This window comes from Lissotriton vulgaris, chromosome 2_1, assembly GCF_964263255.1.
Source record: "Lissotriton vulgaris chromosome 2_1, aLisVul1.2, whole genome shotgun sequence".
Lineage (NCBI taxonomy): Eukaryota > Metazoa > Chordata > Amphibia > Caudata > Salamandridae > Lissotriton > Lissotriton vulgaris.
This window is the reverse complement of record NC_141687.1, coordinates 396,332,605-396,351,099: the sequence shown is the minus strand read 5'-3', so window position 1 is coordinate 396,351,099 and position 18,495 is coordinate 396,332,605. Positions and strand designations below refer to the sequence as shown.

General features: G+C 46.4%; 1 protein-coding gene across 1 annotated transcript in view; it reads right to left on the bottom strand.

Annotated features, from left to right (window-relative positions):
- The window catches only part of CDK15 (cyclin dependent kinase 15), a 456,073-nt gene extending 443,404 nt beyond the window's left edge, over nucleotides 1–12,669 (bottom strand). The window contains exon 1 of the mRNA XM_086958557.1: nucleotides 12,443–12,669. Coding sequence (XP_086814683.1) covers nucleotides 12,443–12,532 — 90 coding nt within the window. The 5' untranslated portion in view covers nucleotides 12,533–12,669. The remainder of the gene's footprint in view (nucleotides 1–12,442) is intronic.
- Nucleotides 12,670–18,495: the final 5,826 nt, after the last annotated feature.

Genomic DNA, 18,495 nt, shown 5'->3' with positions numbered 1-18,495 from the left:
GTGGCACAACTATGATAAAGAGAAGCAGCCATGGCTATACCAGCTAGAAATCAGCTGGAGGAGCCATACTAACTAGACCTTAAGACATTGTTAACGAATTTGCCCTGTTCTACAAATCTCTTTACACTACTGAGATACAAACTGATGATGATAAACTAGATGCCTTCTTTACAAGGGCAAACCTACCCTGCTTTTCGAACAAAGGCAGAGAACCTCTAGAGGGTGAAATCAGGGAAGAAGAGATCTCCCAAGCAATAACCAATTTACCCTATCATAAGGCCCCGAGCGAGGATGGCTTCCCTGCAGAATTTTACCGTTGGGCGGGAATGGAGATAGTTGATTCTCTTCATGCTGCGTTTCAGAAAGCAGAGCAGAAGACTTCTTTGGGTCCCTTATCTAATAAAGCTGTAATCGCTGTCCTACCCAAATCTGGGAGAGACCCCCTACTTTGTGGCAGTTACCGTTCCATATCGTTATTAAATTGTAATATCAAAATTCTGGCTAATGTCCTAGCTTCCCGTCTACGCAAACTCTTACCTTCCTTGATTCATCCTTCACAAGTAGGATTTGTCCAAGGACCCTCCTCTCGGAATCCCCTTAGCACTCTGGCAAACACATTCTGGTCTGCCAAACGCCTCCAAAATGACGCACTAGCCCTCTCACTTCACGCAGAGAAAGTATTTTACCGTATTGAATGGGAATATCTTTTTAAAGTATTAGAAAGGCTTGAATTGGGTGACCAGTTTATAACCAAAGTACGTCTGCTATACAATAACCCTACTGCACAGGTAAATTGCGGGGGCTTTGTGTCAGAACAATTCCAGATTTGTAGAGGAACTCGTCAGGGGTGTCCCCTTTCCCCACTCCTCTTTCTTTTAGCTATGGTGCCTTTAGCAGCCACAATATGTCAAGCTACCAATGTTGCGGGCATACGCCTTCCGACAGGAGAATCTAAGCTCTATTTATACGCAGATGACATTCTACTCACACTTACAGACCTACCACATTCTCTACCATCCATACTTGAAAATATAGATGACTTTCCCTCCTTTTCGGGTTATTATAAATTCATTGTGATAAAAGTGAAGCACTACCCATTTCAGAAGGGAGCACAACCCTCACCCCTCAAATATTTAGGCATACTGGTGAACAAAGGGTTAGAAGGGATGACTGTAGATAACTTAAACGCTCTGATTATTCAGATGCAAGGTGACTTTGAAAAATGGAAGGCACTAGGGCTTTCAATGTGGGGTAGAGTACAAACTATAAAAATGGTAACCCTTCCACGTTTACATTTTAGGCATGCTACCAGATTCCTTTAACCACACTGCGCTCAATAGACTCTAAGATAAAATCCTGCGTATGGAATTCAGCTAAACCTCGTCTGGCAGCATTGAAACTAAAGGCCCATCGCTCTTGCGGAGGAATGAGCCTTCCTTCAGTAGAGCATTATGCTCTTGCACTACAATTATCCCAAATGGCTTACATGATATCAAAAACCCCCGGATGTGCCACAATGGGTGCACATAGAAAGGCATCTTTTATCTACAGAAACAGGCCTTTCCGCTTTGTATGGGGCAGGGATTAGTCATAAGGACCCCACCAATCCGATTTTATCAGCTATGCGTAGGTCTTGGCAACGAGTACATCGACTGTTGGTCTTGAACCCTCGAATTCATGGAAATGCCCATTTATGGGATAACACAAACATACGCATTAACAGACAAACAATAGCCTGGCCCCTATGGAAAGCAGGAGGCATTCATACCCTGAACCAGATCCTTAATGATGGTGATCTTAAATCATTTGCACAGCTACAAGAGGAATTTGACCTACCTACCCAACAATCCGGAAAATACATTCAACTTCATCAATGCTTAAGGAGGGGCTTAGGACCCCAACATTGGTCATTACAGACGTCACCGATAGTATCATACTTACATACATGGGGAAAACATAAAGGGGTCACATCCGGTTTATATGAAGTACTCACATCCCATCTCTTTTCGCAACCCCTACAACAAGATTTGCACACCAATGGGAAACCAGATTATCAGTCTCATATAAGGATGATGCCTGGAGGGAGATCTGAGATGATTTGAATAAGGGCACCTGTGAGTCAAGATGGAAATTCTGTTTATTCAAAATCCTTCATGAATGGCACTGGTGACCAACAAAACTACATAGAGCAGGACTACTTCTCCATGCTAACTGTTGGAGATGCGCTAATACTTGTTGTGATACAACCCATATTATTTGTGAATGTCCACTGATACAACCTTTCTGGGCTTATGTGGATAAGACCTTATGTACTACGATGCTTTGCGCCTCCAACTCACTTCTGCCACCATTCTCCTACACAACCTGCATCAATCACAAATGCTCTCAAAACCTCAACGGCATCTCCTACACACAGCGTTAGCGACAGCCAAAATATGTGTATTACGACAGCAGACATCACAGAGTCCACCATCGCAGGCGGTATGGTTAGTAGCCATGATTCATACAGCTTCTTATGAACGAGTCATACACAATCTTCAGGATCAGATTAATTTGTTTCTTCACGTGTGGTCACCCTTCCTAGATTCAGGAAACGATAATAATTAAATTCTTACTATAAATAACCCTGATTAATTAGTGATAATATAGAACACCAACTGATGTTTTTCACAATTAATATAATAGTAATTAGCCCTTGTTTTACAGCTTATCTTGCATATTTGCACTTGTACAGGCTTGCATATATCTTGCACCTTCACTTTCTCCTTTCTTACACATGAGCATGTTAGTAACGATCTGTACCACCAATTCGATATTTTCTATATACATCATTATTTATGTCTCCAGTCATACATTTTGATAATCCCTTCTTTCCTACTATACAACTTTTTTTTAATTCAGATTTTATTGGCCTTTGGTTCTTATAAAATTAATTTGAGCAGTTCTCATAACAGTCATCTGTTCACTTGTTTACATTGCATTGCATTGCTCTTCCTCTTTTCCGTTTTAATGTTGTTGCAGAGTAAACTGTTCAACATGTTCAACTGGTTCCAACTCCCAATCCCCCTAACTCGTCACTCCTGAGCAAGTCACTTAATTTCCAGTTTACATGCATCAGCGGTGTAGGTTCCTTCTTCATCTATCTGTGCTATCTGTGTCTGGGGTCCATGCGTGGTAAGGGGGGGAGGAGGGCGGCGGTCTGCTCAATTCTCGTCTTACCTTAGACACTCTTTGTCCCTATCTCACTGTCCCTCCCTGTGGTGGCAAATTTGGCGGGTCGTCCGTTGTGTCATTTACATCTGTTGTTCGTAAATCATCCACTAGGCTCCCCCAGGCTGTCACTGTTTCCAGGTACCCTATACCTCTGTTTGCTGCCTGCAACAAGATTCTATTTCCTGCGTCTGCTCATCTCTCTAGCTCCCTTCTCCAGCTCTCAAATTGTGGGCATCTCACGGACTTCCAGTTCTTTGTGATTTCCCTTTTCGCTAGTACAAAAGTCTTGAAACCTCCCTGTGAACTTTGTTTTAGCCGTGTGCGGAAACCAGTGTAGTATGCAGCGACTTGGTGTGTGCAGGACTTCCTTATCTATTATGTTCTTGACTATCGTTAGTACGTCCTCCCAGAATCCCCTCAGGTCCGGGCAGTCCCACAACATGTGGAGGATATGTGCCTCTCTGTCCCTGCATCTTGGGCAAGCCGCTTCCTCCATTTGGAAGTAGCGCCTGATTCTGGCTGGCGTGAGGTATGCCCTGGGAAGCACGTCATAGTTTATGAGCTTGAACCTAGCGTTTCTAGAGACCTTCAAGGTGTTCTCTACAATGGCATCCCAGTGTTTTTCTATGATCGGTACCCCTAAGTCCTCTTCCCATTGTACTCTTAGTCGTTCCATGGGTTTCTCAACGTCCCGTCTGATGGCTCCATATATGCAAGAGACCGTTTTTATCCTACCTGCAGAAAGGACCACATATCTGCAACAGTACAACGCTCTAGGTTCTGTTGCTCCCATAGTCCATTGCTTCCGGAATGCTGCCGGAACGGCTCTATTTAGTCGGAAATGTCCCAGCCCCACTTCCTTCCAGTCATCCAGTTCTGCCCAGTTCCCCCTATGTGGTAGCTGTCAGAGATTTTCGATGGGTATGTCTGGGGAGTAGGGTACCCTGCAACTTGTCTGTTGTAACCATCTCTCCCAACACAGCGTGATTACGGTCTCCCCATCCGTCTTCCTGCGTGGTTCCTGCTTCAGCCTTAATAGTATTTTCGTTAAGACAGGGGGTTCTGGGGCAAATGGTGATTGTATCCTGTCTGGGTTTCTGCTGTCCGCCAGCCATCTCACAAACCACTGCAGCTGTGTTGCCAGGTAGTATGCCTCAAGGTCGGGGACTGACAGCCCTCTGGTTGAGGTGGAGCATTGCATCATACCCAGGGCCGCTCGCTTGTGGCCCATCCCCCACAGGAATGCTATATTCTGTGAGCTTAGGTCACGGAATGTCGCACAAGGTAGCCACACCGGAAGTGTACCAAATATGTATAGCAGGCGGGGTCCTACTATACACCTTTTATAGAGCTATCCTCCCCCTATCAATCTCAATTTCCGCTAATACCCTTCCCCCCATGGTTCCGCAACACTATAACAACGGGGATACAATGCTCTGTACTACTCTATACCTTACATAGAATCCTAGTAATATTTCTTCAGAAAAGATTCATCATATTTTCCTTTTCCTATGAGCTTTAATCCTTCTTCCCTCTCCCTTAAGATGGCAACTATACCTTGTAGAATGGTAAGTATTCACCCAGAACCACCAGTTGCTATAACCAATCTATAAGCAGTATTAAAAGTATACACACTTTTCAATCTATTGTATAATAATGTTACGTATAAGTTACCTTATGTCCTTACATTTACATTTACAATTGACTAATGGTGTTTTCAATGTTTTAATATGGTTTATTAGAAATATCTTTTTATTAGGTATATATTATTTGATCAAAAGCTACTGCTCTTAGTTTCTCATACCTTAGGCAAGTACTGATTATGCGATTTCTGTTTTATCTACCAGTTTTCTTAGACTTTCTTGTTCTACCCCACTACTTCCCTTCCCTCATCCCTTCCTATATGGGCTCATTAACTATTTGTCTATTTATACATTTATAAGTTATATTTAACCTTTAAGGTATTTGAAGTCATATTTGCCTCTTGTTAATTGATTTACCTATTGATTGTCAAATGAGACTGAAGTCATTGTTTCTTTATGATGACATTTAATGCAAAAAAAATTAATAAAGAATTTAAAAAACTAAAAAAGAGCAACATGGCTGAATGTCCTGCACAGTTGTGCAATTTTTTCACACAGCAATGTCTTCTTTGGAATACCATATGTGAAAGGTGAGAAGGGAGTTCCGTGAATACCTACTGATTTATTGGCCTTTCAGCTGTGACTGTGAACTAATGTTGGTCCCATCTTTAACATTAGCTCCTCATACACAATACCATGATGTCCCTCAGGGGTCGATGACATCCCCTATATTATTCAACATCTACCTAACTCCCTCATCAAACCTGATTACATCATTTAACCTCACATGCTACAATTATGCAGATGAAACCCAAATCATTTAAAAAATGGATGGCCTGAAAGACTTCTACAATTTAAAACTGGATGGCTTTCTTCAGGCCATAAACATTTGGATGAAGAATAACCTTCACATGCGACATGGAAATACTTCCAACAAAGGATTAGAAAACAAACACAACATCCATCAAGCCACACACCCTATATGGGCATAGCTTGCTGCCAGTGGCGGCTTGCACAGGTAACGCTGTGAGGCGGTGAGGCAGGCGTGGCTGGTTGGGAGGTAGTGGAGTGTGACATATGACAGGAAAGTGGAGCGCAAGGAAATAAATCAATAAAAGTACTTACTTTGCGCTCGCAGCATCACAAACTCGGCGATGCTGCGAGCGCAAAGTAAGTGATTTTATTTATTTATTTCCTTACTCTCCACTTTCCCATCGTATGTCACACTCCACTACCCCCCCACCCAGCCCCGACCCGCCCCGCCTCACGCCCCACATCGTTACCTGTGCAAGCCGCCACTGCTTGCTGCCCATGTCGATAAGCGTTTCAGTGCCCCACATAGGGTAGTAAGCACTGTACAAAAGGCTACAGTAAAATATTTATCATTTGAGCATCACAAAGATTCGATTTGATCCTATTAAAATCTTTTTTTAAGAAAAGGACAATGCTCAAAATATGCTGTCTCACTCATAATCCATTAATAAGCAATGGCCCTAGTTATCTACACTAGAAACTTAACCATTATTGTCCAGCTAGGAATCTGCGCTCTAGAGACTTAGGCCCACATGCATCAAGCATTTTTGGAGTCGCAAACGGTGCGATTCCTTAAAATCGGCCGTTTGCGATTCCAAAAATGCTTTTTGGAATGCATCAAGCATTTTTTGAAATCGCAACATTTTTGCGATTTCCAAAAATGCGATTGCTTTTAAGAAATCGCAAATTTGCGATTTCTTAAAAGCAATGCATGAATACTTTTGAAATTGCGAATTCGCAATTAGAGGGACAAATTTACCATGTAGTTGAACTACTCGGTAAATTTGCAAAAAGTGTAATTAACACAGAAAACGCATTTTAAAAGCATTCATGTTACGGACACACATGTCCTTAGGACATGTGTGTGTGCAACATGATGCGAAAAATACATTTCAGGGGTGCAGGGGGGTTCATTTGAACCCCCCTCACCACCCTTGAAATGCAATCAGGATTTGCGATTTTGAAATTGCGAATTCGCAATTCCTATTCATTCCTATGGGCCTTTTGGCCCATAGGAATGAATGGGAATTGCGAATTCGCAATTTCAAAATCGCATTTTTTATGCGATCCGGTAGAAATAGCGATTTCTACCGAATTGCATGAATATTTAAAAAATAATCATGCATAGGCTTTTGCGATTTCTAAATTGCGAATCGCTTTTTATCGCAATTTAGAAATCGCAAAAGCCTAGATTGATGCATGTGGGCCAAAGTCTTGCTTACCCTCCCTCGTGTTCACTTGACAAGATGCTGCTGCTGGTCTTAGTCTAACTTGGCCCCATGCTATCGGAATGCCTTGCCCTATCATATTCGCACTTGTCCTGACTTAATTTCAGGAAATAGCTTAAAACAGTCTCACTTTAATTTCTCTGCATTTTGTTTTGCCTGTGCTTTTCGATAGGTGATTTGTGTGCTACATTAAGTTATATTAACATAACATGAACATTAGCTGCTAATACAGTTTGAAATACTTCTGTGCGGTTCATTTACAGGTATTTATATTTTGTTGGGCATTACAAAAAAATGTACATCCTACAGTCTTTCTTTTCGCACTGTCTGTACAACAGACATGTCACATAGTTAACTTCACAAAAATATCTCACTTTGCAGTAAGTGAAAAAAAAGTTAAGAACATCTCCATGTTAAAAGAATGAGCATAAATTTGCCAGACGAAGTAGGCTGGTATTTAACTTCTGCCTCTGAAAGCACAGCAAATGTGATAAGTTAAAAACAAAATGTAAATGCATTTTTATTGCTCATTTACCTTCAGCCCCACCGCTGCACCTTTACTTCCAGCGCCTCCATTTTTTTCCCAACAGATTGTATGCATTCACATATGAATGCAAGATACAAGAAATGGCGGATTTGCTGTCATGACCCGCACATCAACATCAGTTCTCTTAATCACATTCAAATTCAACTCAATTTAACGAACAATGAACAATATAGAGTGCAGCTTTGGCGTTGGATGCACATCCACCCAGGGCATCAACCAGGACCTCCTACCCAAATAAAAATCCAGGCCGTAGGTCACCTCAAAGCAAATAATACACCAGTTCACATCCAAAATAGTCACTTTTAGCACTTTCTTGTCAGTCCAAGTCCTTTGTCAGAAGCAACTTCCAATAACCATTTGGTGTCTTCCCACAAAGATGTGTCAGTATTGTGTAGTTCTTAATCTTTTCAAAGAAACGTAGTGTAGTAAGTCAATCTTCCACAATATAATGCTGTTATGGAGCCATGATAAGTTCCATTTATCCTCAAAGTCAACAGAGGTCCATTCTTGGCGCCATCCCTGCAATCCGGCGGCAAACACTTCCGCGTAACCTCTCACTTCATTTACCCGCCACCTGATCCGCCAACATCGACCAAGGACGACGTTTCTTTGAAAAGATTAAGAACTACACGATACTGACACATCTTTGTGGGAAGAATAGGACAAAGATATACCAGCAGCATTTACAAACCAAAAAAAAAGAAATTGTGTGCAATACGCAAGTACAGAGCCTTGAGAAAGCCCGAACGGGGAAAAACGTGCGTCGGCTGTGGATCATTGTCAATTGAAAAATAAAGCTTGAATTACCGACACCATATGCTTATTGGAAGTTGCTTCTGACAAAGGACATGGACTGACAAGAAAGTGCGAAAATTGCACAAGGGATAAAAGTGACTATTTTGGATGTGCACTGGTGTATTATTCACATATGAATGCAGTTGGCTTACACTTATTTTAAGCCAAATACGTTTTCGTTAAATACTGTACCAGTTGCCTGGGTCATTTCAGTGGGCCAAGGATTAATGTAGGCTGGCCAGGCCCTCATATTTCCCCTCCCCCCTAAGATAAATGTAGGCTGGCCAGACCCTCATATCTCCCCCTCCTGCCCCTTTGGCCTTGGGCCTGTGCGCGTAACCATGGGGACAATTCTATACAGGGCTGTGCAGGACCGTCCGCATGGGCAATCGGAGGTTGGTACTTGTGATATTGAGCGGAATGCATGGGTGCCTGCATAGCACCCTGTTTTCCCCTGGGTCACAACACTGAGTACTCACCTGAGGTACAATCCTCCAAGCACATCACTATGCGCTCCTCTATTGCATAGGGGATTATTTAAGAATGTGTGAAATGGTGCCTGTATTTCTGCTTATCTCCCTGCATGGTTTTTTATATACTGGTTGGATTGTATGCATCCATTAGTCTCTCTTAATGGGTGCATGTAGATGTGTTGGTCTGTTGGTGTATATTTGTTTTGTAATTTTGCTGATATGCCAAAATGTCATACGCTTTACACAAAATGCAAACTTATTTTCGTTGCTGATGGTTATTTACAATGTTTTTTGCTGTCAATCAATTATACTTGAGGCGCTGTACTGAATACGTATTTCTAACACACAGTGGCAAGTCAGAATTTCCTTAAGCAAAGCAAATAAATCTGTGTTGCATTTGGAGTCCCGATTAAAATATTTGTTAAAAGCCTGTTGTGGTCAAAAAGAAACAAAGCAAAGAATGATTGCTTTCTGTACTCCGCGCGTCGATGAGATAGAGAATTTAGTGTGTGATGATTTGGTGTACCTTTGATGTGTAAGATAGTCTGTCATGCAGTGCAACGCAAGCACTTCATTGGAGTCAACAGAATTGGGGGGAAGAATACTCCTCTGGACGGAGCTAAAGCCCCTCTATGTAAATTTAAAGAATTGGTAACAGTTTGTCTTCCATTCCCAAAACATGGCAAACTGTGAAAGTGAATGTAAAAGGAGGCTTAAAGATCTGCTGTTCCTATATATATTTGAAGCCTCCACAACAAGGCACAAAAAGAATCCCGTCTCATGCATATTAATGAGGCAGGGTTTTTGCAAACCCTCACAAATTATGGTTTTGCCTTGCAACAGACTTGTGCATCAATCGAAGTGTAAAACTTAAGTTGGGTCAAAGAGCAGTCAGTGTGCAAACACAGAGGTGACTTTGCAACCTGACTTGGTGCATTGGGCCCTTCATTCCCTCCTCCTCCTAAGCAAGGTAGATGCAGCCTGGCGGACAAGGTAGATGCAGCCTGGCAGGCAGTGCCCCCTCCTGTTGTATATCATCCTCTAGGTCTGTCAGTCTGACAGTAAGCATTAGAATTCATCGCCCAAGCACCACAGGCCTTTCCATGCTCTATGTATGTGTATATTTACATGCACATAGAATCTATGCAGATGTGCAGGGTCTACAATGATACTTGCTGTGATTGTTGAGTGTGGGGAGGGGCCTTGGCCTCTCTGCTGATTCCATTAGAAGTTAAAGTCATGCTCTTTTTGCATGTAGTTGTAAACAACGATATTTGCCCCAAACTAGGCCACAAGGGGTTAAATGAGTGCAAGGGGGTACAGTCAAGTCCAGTTGTTTTTGTAAGTACTGGCAGAGTTGGTTTTCATGTAAGGAGGTTGCAGAGTGTTATCCCTGAGGTGTTTTCTCACATTAGCTGGCCTATACTAAGGTAACAGCGTGACATTTGACCTGTAGTAATAAATGGGTGACTGTGCTGTTATTGAGCTAGGCTCATTTGGACTGGCGTTGCAGGCCCACAGAAGCATGCACACTTGCACTGGTGCATACATGCAAACACAGAAGAGCACACAGACTCCTAGCTGGTGTAATGTGGCTATCACGACTGAGCCCATACAAGGCAACATTTTAAACCTTGAAAGTTGGAGATTTTGAAAACAAAATCCGAGGTATGTATTTCCCCCCATTGACTTATTTATTTATTTATTTATTTATTTGCTTGTAAAGCGCCTGAGTCAATTCCCGAAGGGATATCTCTGCGCTGTTGCCAGCAGTTTTAGGGCAGCTTACTCTAGGGGTGAAGGCTGAGGGGGGGATGGGTATTATGGCCAGGTGAAAAGGTAAGTTTTCAGTTTTTTTCTGAACACTAAATTGCTAATTTGTTTCAGTTTGGTGGGCAGGGAGTTCCAAAGTATGGGTCCTTTGTTAGACAGGGCTCGGCCTCCCTGTCTAGCTCTTCTTATTTTTGGAACTTGTAGCAACAGATGGTTACTAGAGCGGAGTGCGCGTCTAGGGCAGTATGGTATAAATTTCTCTCGTAAGTATTTGGGGCTGGCACCATACAGGCATCTGTGTATGATGTTACAGATTTTAAAATTGATGCGCTGCTTCACAGGAAGCCAATGGAGTTGGTGCAGTAGGGGGCGGGAGGGCGTTCTGGGGGGGGCGTTGAGGGCCAATCTTGCTGCCGTGTTTTGGACAACCTGAAGTTTGTCTATTTGTTCTTCATTCGCCGATAGGTAAAGCCTGTTGCAGTAGTCCATTCTGCCTATGATTAAAGTTTGGATGAGGGTCTTTCTGTGGTTGTCTGGCAGAAAAGGAAAGACACGTCTTAGGAGCCCCACCACGTGAATGCAGGCACCTGCAACCTGAGTGGTGTGTTCCTTGAGCAGGAGTGCTCGGTCCAGCTTAACACCAAGGTTTTTTGCTAAGGGCTTGGGGTTGGGGACAGGGCCTAATTCCAAAGGCCACCAATCTGGTGACCAGAGGAGAGTCGCTCCTCCAAACAGCATGACCTCTGTTTTGGTCACGTTGCACTGAAGAAAGTTTTTTGCCATCCAGTGTGCTATCGTTCTCATCCCACTGGCAAATGATGAAAGAATTGCCGGTGTGAGAGTTGTGAAGGGAAACAGAAGTTGGGTGTCGTCAGCGTATGACACCGGAGTGAATCCAAAGGATCTTATCATATTTGCTAAGTGGGCCACATAAATGTTAAAGAGCGTGGGGCTAAGGCATGAGCCCTGTGGCACACCCTTAGTAAGCACTCTAGATGGAGAGGAGTGAGAGCCTAGTCTGACTCCTTGGGTGCGATCGGATAGAAAACTTTTTAGCCATGCAAGAGCCGTGCCTCCTATTCCCACATCACTCAGTCTTTCTAGGAGGAGTTCATGTGATACCGTGTCGAAAGCAGCGGATAAATCTAACAGCACTAGAATCACGGATTCCCCCCTGTCCAGTGACATCCTGATGTTGTCGGTCACGGAGAGGAGGGCTGATTCAGTGCTGTGATTAGGCCTGAAACCAGATTGGGATGGGTCCAGGGCTTCCGCTGCTTCGATATATTTTGACAGGTGTTTATTAACATGCTTCTCTGTAAGTTTGCTGAGGTAGGGTAGGAGGGAGATGGGTCTGAGGTTTGAAAGGTCCGACCAGGGTATTGTGGCGTTTTTCCGAATTGGATTGACTACAGCTTGTTTCCATTCTGTAGGTACCTGTCCTTTGCTCAGGGATTGATTTATGATGGTTTGTATGGGTGGACCTAGGATTGAGTTTAGAGGGGCCATCATTTTCGCAATTTTATATTGAAGCATAGGCAATTGTAGACACAGCTCAAATAAAACTAATTCTGGCTTTAAAAATCGGGAATCTCCCTCTTGGAGCGGGTTTGTGGGCATGTACGTGAGCTGCAGAGAAATGAAGATTACTCTGGAGACATTTATGGAACAGACAGAACACAACAAAAAATTCCCTCCATAATTTATTTATATCAATATTTCCAAATAAACGAGCACAGAAGACAGGGGCGACGTATTGATCTAAAATACCCAAGCATGAGCGTGACGTTGCTGTACCTCTTCTGGCTTACACTGCAGGCTCCAGTCCGAGCTCCTGCGCTCCGGGGGGGCGCGGCGGCACCCCGGAAGGCACCAGACGACCCCCATGTCCCACGCCTGCTTCCAAAGCACCTCTCTCCAGTTCCAAGGCGCCTCTGTGGGTCCAACGCTTTATTCTGTCTCCAAATTTAGCGCCTCACTTACCCAAAGTTACCCTAGTCTAGCGTCAAAGCACCTCTGCCTCTAAGGCGCTAGCTCACTAAGGGTTCTCTCCAGTTCCAAGGCGCCTCTGCAGCCTCGAAGCGCATCTCCGCCTCTCGGGTTGGCACATACCTCCCTCCGTGTGGTTTTCTTCCTTTCCCCCAATGGTCATGAGCACTGGTGCGTTCGGGTCACATGAGGGCTTCGAGCGCCAGTCCCATGACTGAACAATAAGCCACAATATCAGCGCTGCCGACTCCGGCCCGGGGGACCAAGGGGAGTTTCTTTTTTAATTACCAAAACGAATTGAAGACGCTCGGGCCGAGTCGGAAACCAACATCTGCCCTGACAACATTTTTCCCACTTCAAACCGGCCCCGCACTGCTGGAGGCTGAGACGGGATCGGAGTCGTCGGGGATTGCTTAAGTCGCGGCAGCCCCCCCCCCCCCCCCCCCCCCCCTGTTCGAAAAGCCGCCCCCCGGGGCCTCGGCTAACATACGGTTTACCGGGGGACGCTAGAGGGGTAGAATGGACACTCAGTCCGGCCCGAAGTAGATGCTTCGTTTAAAATGAGATAAGGAAGGACCCCAGATAGGCTTTATCTTATGATCGACGTCTCGCCAGGGGTAGTAAGTGCTATACAAATAAATACAAATACAAATACATTGCTATGTGATATTATGCGCTGCTGAGTACGCCTTACATGGGATGCCAACAGGGCGGGCGTTCCTCGTGCATTCGGATGATGGGCACCTCTACTTAATTATGCAAGTGTTTGCAGGAGTGTCTCTTCCTGAGATGAGAACCCCCCTTAGCTTCATCACTGCTAGCAGGAACCACATCATCAGGACGAATTAGGACCAGTCCTGGTTTAAATCGTATAAGCGCCACACCTACTGGGACGTGTAGGTCCAAACTAACTAGTACAAGTTCCACTCCCAGCATGTTCAATACTATTGGTTAAAACACAGGACTGTGTGATAGTGACCTGTGTGACAGGGCTGACTGACAGCTGCCCTCCCTGCCAAGCGGGTGAGCGCATCAAGAAAGGTTTGTCAGTGATTTCAGTGCAATGATCAGAGTGTCTGTCTCCAGCAGAGGTCGATAGAGATCACCAGCCTTGATAGAGAGGGAGGGACGTCTCTGGGGCCTGGGGTGACCCTATATCTCTGGTTCTGGGCTGAACATCTGTGGGGGAGACACAAACACTCGTATGAGCTGAGAGAGCGCCAAGTTATACTGAAATTTGTAGGGGTGCATTATAATCACCGATAGTCAGCACCCACATATTTAGAGGAATGTATTAACGTGTGGTCATTAGATTTGTAGTACAAAAGCAACATATATTAGTTTGAATACAAATGTAATCATATCATTTATGAAGAGCAATGTAGTGTTTAGTTGAAAGAGTATTTTAGATGATGCATAAGGAATCACTCCACGTATAAAAGCGATGCATTAGGGTTAAACGTGCGCCATATTAAAGTTTACACATGTAGTTTGCTTATTCATGTATGCAGAGTAACGAAATTAATGCTTATAACGTGTCTCAGGAAATTTATGTTTAAACGTGTAAAGCCTAATGATTTTCTCTGCCTTGTTATGAGAGGCCTTTTCGTGATTTCTTATGTTAGCTGAATCTTGCAGGCCTGAAATGTATTTTTCCTTGGGAAGGCTCTTGGTCGAATGTATTCAGTAGATTTTTTGTGGGTGCAAGTTTGCTTCGCTCACATGCTTTCTGTTCCAGGTGCAAGTACACATGTCTTGTTAGGCAGCATAACTCTTTGTTTTAGGAGTTAGGATGGTAGGAGAGCCGCCATGGGAGTGAACAGGAATGCAGATATGATACTTTCAGTGGAGAAGGTGTCTGGGACCAAAGGACACTTCAACAGTTTTTGGATGGAGTCAGAGTTTCGATGGAAAAGTACGAGAAGGAAGACCTGTCCAAAGGGGCATGTAAAGGGTGTGTTCTACTGTGTTGTGATTTTGTATTAGGGTAAGTGCCCCGGAGGGTGGAGCAGTCGAGGATTAGAGGGGAAGCTAGAAGGAGCATCTCAGAACGAACTCTGTAGCTTTGGCTACTTACCTATGCAAAGTGAGTGTACTTCTGAGGAAGTCCTCACTACTGAGACCTTTTCTCTCTTGCCTGGGGGTGATGCTAAGTAGGGATGTCACTTCAGCGACAGTGTAGGGACAGATAATTTGTTTTCTTTCCTAGGTTAATGAATACTAAGATAGAGATTGGAGCAGTCATCACGTGCCTAATGCTTCTAGAATTAACTATTCTTCTTATTCTGAGTCGGATGAGATTATGTTTGTATTAGTGCCCATTTATTTTCTCAACCTCGTGCTGAGGTGTTTGTATGTTCAGTTATTTTTCGGCTTTGTAATACATCCTTGAAAACTTTAATTGTAGTGTTCCTTTGAAATTGAGTTGATTGGTCAGTTGAAAATTGCTATTGGGAATGGTTTCTCCCCTTTACACTTCTTAGCAGATAAAAAGATCCAGTGGATTGTGGATTCTTAAGAGAGGTAAGACAAGACATAAGATAAGATAAGAATCCGGCGTTATCAGAGCCTTTTCACTATCTTCCGTGGCCCAGCACCCCTTTCCACACGGGAGCTGGGCAGGCATGTTTTCTCTTAAGCTCATGCTGTATCCCAGGGCAATTTAGTCCTTTGTCATGGGTCAGCCGGAAAACACAGGTCTTAGCCAATGTCTACTTTCTACATCATTTGTGTTGAAAGGTAGGGACAGGAAAGGCAAGCTACTTGTTTTCCTGCCGAGATGCTTGGATCCACACTGCCAGGAAGCCTAGACTTGGGTAACGCCGGGCTCCATCTTTGTAACCGAGCTGTCGTCCTTCTCATGGACTGGCCTGACCACCACTGCATAGTGCCACAGAGAGCGGGCCCCACACTGACCCTGTACCGCAGTGCAAGGGACTCAACTAACTTCCTGCCAACTACCCCTGGACACGAAGCAGAGCCTTAACTCGCAGATTTCATCTTGACTCCACCGGAGACCTTCAATGAAATGACCCTCAAGCTTTAATCCACGCTGAGTCGTAAGGTACGTGCGCAGCGGGAGCACCGATTGAGCACCGAAGGTGTGCCAAAGGTAAGCCCGTCTGCGCCCGTCCGCGCCTGGACCGCGCCCAGTGCCAGGACCCCTGGCCCCCGCAGACACCAGCCCACCCGCCGGACCTACGGCGCCACCGAACTCTACGCACTCAACGCCGGTAGAATCCCGGGCTGCTACCGAGCCACCCCAAGACGCACCCACGGACCCTTCTGCTGCCATTCTGCAAGTTCACCTGCATTCGGACCTGCACCACACCAGCACCGACCAAGCCAAACTCCAGCAGCAACCACCTCAAGTGCATCCTGCTCAACACCCGCACCGTCCACAGACACGCCGTCGAGCTCTGGAACCTGCTCGACACCACAGCCCCAGACGTCGCTTTCCTCACGGAAACCTGGATGAATGCCTCCTCAGCGCCTGACATCGCCATCGCCATCCCGGACGGCTACAAGATCATCCGGAGGGACCGCGTCAACCAGACAGGAGGAGGCATCGCCATCATCCACAGGAACTCCATCCGCATCACGACCAACACCGACGACACCGTCGCACCCGTCGAACACCTGCACTTCCAGATCCACATCAACCCCAAGACCACCCTCAGAGGCACCCTTATCTACAGACCCCCGGGACCACGCACACAATTCAGCGAAGACATCGCAGATTTCATCAGCCCGCACACCCTCCCCTCCGCTGACTACATCCTCCTCGGGGACCTCAACTTCCACCTGGAGAACAACAACGACCGCAACACCACCACCCTGCTGGACAACCTCGCCAACCTCGGTCTCAAGCAACTGGTGACCACCCCCACTCACTACGCCGGACACACACTCGACCCCGTCTTCTCATCCAGCAAGGTCATCACCTTCAGCCACGCCACCGGACTCCACTGGACGGACCACAGCTGCGTCCACTTCAGCTTCAGAAGGACCACCATCCACCATCACCAGCAACAGGTTGCACGCAGAAGCTGGAACAAGATCACAGCCGACCAGCTCGCGACTTCCCTGAGCATGAACCCTCCCACCAGCGCAACAAACCCAAGCCAGGCGGCCACCAACCTCGGGAAGTGGATTAGCAACTGCGCAGACGACCTCTCCCCTCTGAAGACCTCAGGCAGCAAGAAAGCCCCATGGTTCACAGAAGAACTCAAGAGCTCCAAGAAGAACTGCCGAGCCCTCGAGAAAGCCTGGCGCAGAGACCCAACACCGAACAACATGACTGCCCTCAAGCTCGCCACCCGAAAACACCACCAACTGATCCACGCCACCAAGAAAACTGCATTCAAGGAACGACTGGACAACAACGCACACAACAGCAAGGAACTCTTCAACATCGTTAAAGAGCTCTCCAACCCCAACGCCGGAAACAACGACATCACCCCTTCGCAAGACCTCTGCAACTTCCTCGCCTCCTACTTCCACAACAAGATCGCGGACATATACAACAGCTTCAGCTCTCAACCGATGCATGCCACGACTGAACCACCACCCCCTACCACCACCCTCCGCGCCTGGACCCCGATCAGCACCGAAGACACCATCCGCACGATGATCTCCATCCTCTCCGGATCTCCGACCGACCCCATCCCTCACCATGTCTTCAACAAGGCCGACGCTGTCATTGCACCCCACCTGCGGGACATCATCAACACCTCCTTCGACACCGCTACCTTCCCGGAGAGCTGGAAGCATGCCGAACTCAGCGCCCTACTAAAGAAGCCATCAGCCGACCCCACCGACCTCAAGAACTACCGTCCCATCTCGCTGCTCCCGTGTCCTGCAAAAGTCATCGAGAAGACCGTCAACAAGCAGCTGGCCGCCTTCCTCGAGACGAACGGATCCCTCGATCTCTCGCAGTCTGGCTTCCGGACCAACCACAGCACCAAGACCGCCCTGATCGCAGCTACCAATGACATCCGAGCCCTGCTCGACAACAGAGAAACTGCGGCCCTCATCCTCCTAGACCTCTCTGCGGCCTTCGACACTGTTTGCCACCGTACCCTAGTGCAGCGCCTCAGCAACGTCGGAATCCAGGAGAAGGCACTGGAATGGATCATCTCGTTCCTCGCCGGAAGGACACAGAGAGTCCGCCTCCCCCCGTTCAGATCAGAAGCCACCGAAGTCATCTGCGGCGTTCCTCAAGGCTCCTCGCTCAGCCCAACCCTCTTCAACATCTACATGAGCCCCCTCGCAGCCATCGCACGCCAACACAACCTCAACATCATCTCCTATGCCGACGACACCCAGCTGATCCTCTCCCTCACCAACGACCCCGCCACCGCCAGAGCCAACCTACACGAAGGGATGACAGACGTAGCCAAGTGGATGATGAACAGCCGCCTGATACTGAACTCGGACAAGACGGAAGTCCTCATCCTGGGTTCTTCACCCTCCGCCTGGGACGACTCCTGGTGGCCCCCAGCCCTGGGCAGCGCACCCAAACCAACAGACCACGCACGCAACCTGGGCTTCATCCTGGACTCCTCTCTCTCCATGACCAGACAAGTCAACGCCGTCTCCTCGTCATGCTTCAACATCCTGCGCATGCTACGTAAGATCTTCTGGTGGATCCCCACCGAGACCAGGAAGACGGTCACCCAGGCCCTCGTCACCAGCCGTCTGTACTACGGCAACTCCCTCTACGCCAGAACCACCGCCAAACTCCAGAAGAGACTCCAGCGAATCCAGAACGCCTCAGCACGACTCATCCTGGACATCCCCCGTCGCAGCCACATCTCCGGACACCTGAGAGATCTGCACTGGCTTCCGGTCAACAAGAG